The following is a 4,401-nucleotide window of genomic DNA, read 5'->3' on the forward strand; positions in this document are numbered from 1 at the left end:
GTTGTGGCAAAAGGGGGAGACCTTTGGCTGTTCCTGCTCCTGCCTCTGCCCCTAGCAGCCTTCCTTGGAGTCAAAGGCTGCTTGGAATGTGACCCCAGATTTATAAAGGATATTAAGTCATTGTTGGCAAAGTTGGTACCCTCAGAAGTCCCTGGCCGAACTGAACTGCTTGACAGGCAGATTAAAGCGATGACCAATTTAAGCTTCAAGATCTCCCACGGGAACAAGATGCTTCGGGTGTTGGGTGAGGGAAACTTGAGACCCTAAGAGTGTGAGGGTTAAAGGGAGAAGGGAGGCAGGGAAGAGAGCACCTGGGTCCACCTAAAATCCTCCACAGGTATAATTCTTCCCCCACATGTATGTTTGTGTTTCTTCTCTAGCTGTTCAAAGGGTTGTCTATTTGAGAACATGGCTGAAGAATGAACTTGATAAAATGAGCAATAAAACATGGAAAGGTGAGGTACTGTTTCACTGTTAAAAGACTGTGTTGCTCAAGCAAATATGAGAAGAGTTCCCTTGGGACAATAAGGCAAAACAATCAGGACTCAATCCTGAAGGGAAGGGCCACCCTTATTTTCTGATGTCCCTTCCACCCACTCTTAGGTGTCTTTATCCTTCAAGGCAAGCTTCTTGATGTTCGCCAAAACCTGGAATCCAAACTGAAAGAAGTATTAAAGCACTTCTCTGAAGCTGGTAATAAAATATGTCTACCTAACAACACTGACATTATGAGAGAGCAATAGGAAATGAAGGGTGAGGGAAGAAATGTAGTTTCACATGAGAGAGATTTAGAATGGCTAGGGGGAGGCTGGAGCTGAATGGATAAGCAGACAAAAACTACATGTGTATAACTATGAATAAGTCCAAATTGATTCTAAGCTCATTAGAACTTTCTGATTCTCTTTTAGCTTGTTCTGAAGATTGTGGTGAGTATAGTACATGTGATGCCTTGAGGTTAGTGCATCGTTTCCCATCTCTTTTGCTCTCTGTGATCTGATCTCTCCTACTTGTCCCCCTGAGAACCCAGTTCCCAGAGCTGTGGTTCCAAGAAGGAATGTCCATGATATCTGACAACAAAACTAGCTTATGAAATCTTTGATCCCTCACAGAGTTTGGAGAGGCTCAGAGGCCTCTTAAAATATAGCTTACAACCCATAGCACCCGTGTAGTTAAGGCATCATTTTCCTATTTCTTCACCTGAGATCTGACTGAAATTATGGGAGGTTTGACCCATCAGAAACTTGTTTGCTGGGGGAAGAAGAAATTCACAGATGTTTGAGCTAAGGAAACTCCATGCCATGCTCCCCTCCAATTGTCTTACTTCTCTTCAGTCCTGAATGAAGGTCCTATCCTGGATTGTTGGAGCTGTCATCAGATCACCACCCACTGCTTCAAAGGAGAGTATTGTGGAGGTAAAACAGATTGTGGTGTGGGATTTTGAGGGGTCAGTGATCAAGGTAATGAGCCATTCACTGATTTATTCAATAAATATTTGAGCACCTACTATGCTGTTCATGCTAATGTTACAAATACAGTAAAAGCCAAAATGCTGAACAGAATTTGTATATCAGCATGAACTAGGGACACTGGACCGACTTAAGGACTGAGAAAAACAATGTTTGAACTAAAGGTTGAGAAATTAGCTAACACAGAAAAAACAAAAGTTTCCTAGAACCTAAGGTTCTAATAATAAAACAGATGACAGGAATCAGAAAACTGTGATGGAAATGGTGAACAGAGCAAACAGTTTGAGGTTAAAAAGAAACTTCTATTATGCATAAAGTTACTATTTTTCTTCTTCAAAACTCACTTTACTTTATTTTATTTTTATTGTTTACATTAGTTGGGGAGCACAAGAGACTTGGTTGGAAAGTTGTAAGGAGGACATTCTGATAAAAGGGAAGTGTGTGGAAGGCCGCCTGCCCTGTTTATTGGAATTCCGACTTAGGGGAGACTTAGGGGAGTGCCAAAGGCAGTGCCCCGAATTATTCCTTGACCTTTCCAAACAAGCCTGTGCATGTGCAGACACCCAGGTGTTTACTGAAATCCTTATGCTGAATCCCTGGATGTCCTTACCTAGAGGACAATGTAAATACATGTGTCCTCTCAAGATTACTCACCCTACTGCTTGTATCTAAAGATAATAAAAATTCCAATAAAAGCCTAAGGAGGTAGGCAATCCAGGCTGCCTGGCTTCTTCAGCCCGGCGGTCCCTTAGCCCTCTCCCCCACAATGAAACTGTGTCGGAGTAATCTGTTCATGGGGCTGCTGGTCAGCCCCAGCATACATAGTTACAGATACCTCCATTTACCACCCTCCTTTGCCTACCCCCTCCACCCTCTCCCAACGCCCGCCCCCCCTTCCTTCTGGCCAGCACCACACTGCTGTATGTGTCTATGGGTTATCCATATATATTCTATGGCTAATCAACTCCCTTTTTTTTATCCCTTCCAGAAGAGGATTCAAAGAAGCATGAGAATCGAGAAATTGGGCTATTTTTGATTTTGATAACAGAAGCTGTAATATTAGGAAGTGCTTTGTTACTGTGAGTTTTCCTCCCTCCAAACACTGGGTTAAGCATTCCTTTAGCAAAGAGACTGCCCAATCTTCCCCCTCCTTCCAATGGAAAGAAGGGGAAAGAAATCACTTCAAACTTTTGGATATGATACTTACAGGAAGGAAGTGAAGGGAAGACTGATGGGGATAAAAGTAGAAACAGGGGAAACAGAGGAGGTACAATGAAGTATGAGGAAAACCTTTGGAGAGTTATCTAGAAAGGGAAGAAAAAATACAATTTGTATAATTGTTTCAGAGGGTCGGGATACTGATATTGCAATTGGAATTATCTTGTTTCTCTACTCTAGACTCCATGTTTGTGTCACTCATCAGAGGAAAATGAAAGCAATACGAAAGTCATTAGAGAATTACGTGGAGAAAAAACTTGAAGAATTAATGGGGAGGACAGATAAGAAGAACAAGCAAGATTTTGGAATCAGAAAATAAATACAAAACCATAGACAGGAGATCTTTCATGATTCTCTAAAGTGTTACTCAACATAGAAAACTGGGAATTAAGTTCTTTTGTGGTTCTAAAATCACAGCATTTTAAAACTGAAATAGAACTTAGAGTTTCTCTAGTAAAGATCCTTACTCATGTCCCGAGGCAATGGAATCAATGAGAGGGCAAATGCTCTACCCAGAGTTGTACAGAAAGTAATGCTGCCATGTTGCAATGCACACTTAAAAAAGTGATACTCTGTAAGCTTTAATAAAAAAATGCATGGTTGGTAACTCTCAATAATTGCTGTAAGTAGAATAAATTTCCACTTCTAAGCTGCTTTTATTTCTATCTTTTGGTTTTGTCACTATTTTTAAAACTGTCTCTATTAGACTTAATGTGACAGTTTTCTTTGATAATATATAACATTTAATCTTCATCATGATATCATATACACACACCATGATGTCCAAAATATAAGTTCTGAGTAGTTGAGGTTTAATGAGTCCTTTCCCCCTAACTCTATGCTCCATGACTGAATTTCATATTAATTTCTAATTGTTGTAGTTGTTTCCATTAAACACTTTTTTGTGTATAGTACATTAATTAGTGCTTTACATCTATCATCTAATTGAATTTTTGCAATAATCTTGTGAGTAATATTATTATCTCTATGTTGGAGATGAGGAAAGAGGAAATATCTAACTCAAGGTTACACAGCTACTAATCTAGGCTATGACAAACTCCTCTGGTGGCTGACCTTTGCTTATGCAAACCATATGATATGTACTGACAGCTACAGTCATGGATACAATTTATAATAATAAAAGCATAATATGCTAATTAGACTGGGTGTCCTTCCAGATGACCTTCCGGGCAAAGCCAGGGCTGTGAGGGAAGCCCGAGTCTCAGGTGCCAGAGGGAAGCTGGTGCTGGCAGCCAGGGGGAGGAAGGCCTACTCTTGCATGAATTTTTTTTTTTTTTTTTTTTTTTTTTTTTTTTTTTGTTCCTGAACACTGAGAACTTTCAGTTGCTAAATTTGAACTTCATGTTAAAAATTCCTAAAAAGAGTGTTGTTGGCACCTACCATTTCCCCAGGATTTAAAGCTCATCTCACCAAAATATCTTGAGACATACTTACTTCATTCATAGTGTTAATTAAATTATTGTCTGTATATTGTTTTATTTTTCCCTAGAGGCCCGATGCACAAAATTTGTGCACGGGGCTTGGCCCTCACAGCCCCAGCTTCATCTGGTAGTTCATCTGGACGGACATCGGGAAAGTCATCCAGACAGTTGTTCTGCTGTTCGGTCTAATTAGCATATTAGCTCTTTATTATATAGGATTATATAGGACTAGAGGCCTGGCACATGGATTCATGCACCAGTGGGGTCCCTCAGCC

The 4,401-nt window shown here is 40.3% G+C and overlaps 1 protein-coding gene across 1 annotated transcript in view; it reads left to right on the plus strand.

The window, feature by feature from the left end:
* IZUMO3 (IZUMO family member 3) overlaps positions 1-3,003 on the plus strand; it is a 3,219-nt gene extending 216 nt beyond the window's left edge. The window contains exons 2-7 of the mRNA XM_006763567.1: positions 14-244; positions 381-455; positions 604-693; positions 1,332-1,412; positions 2,455-2,545; positions 2,865-3,003. Of these exons, the coding sequence (XP_006763630.1) occupies positions 14-244; positions 381-455; positions 604-693; positions 1,332-1,412; positions 2,455-2,545; positions 2,865-3,003 (707 nt within the window). The remainder of the gene's footprint in view (positions 1-13; positions 245-380; positions 456-603; positions 694-1,331; positions 1,413-2,454; positions 2,546-2,864) is intronic.
* The last annotated feature ends 1,398 nt before the right edge of the window (positions 3,004-4,401 follow it).

This window comes from Myotis davidii, unplaced genomic scaffold (assembly GCF_000327345.1).
Source record: "Myotis davidii unplaced genomic scaffold, ASM32734v1 scaffold1518, whole genome shotgun sequence".
NCBI classification, from domain to species: domain Eukaryota; kingdom Metazoa; phylum Chordata; class Mammalia; order Chiroptera; family Vespertilionidae; genus Myotis; species Myotis davidii.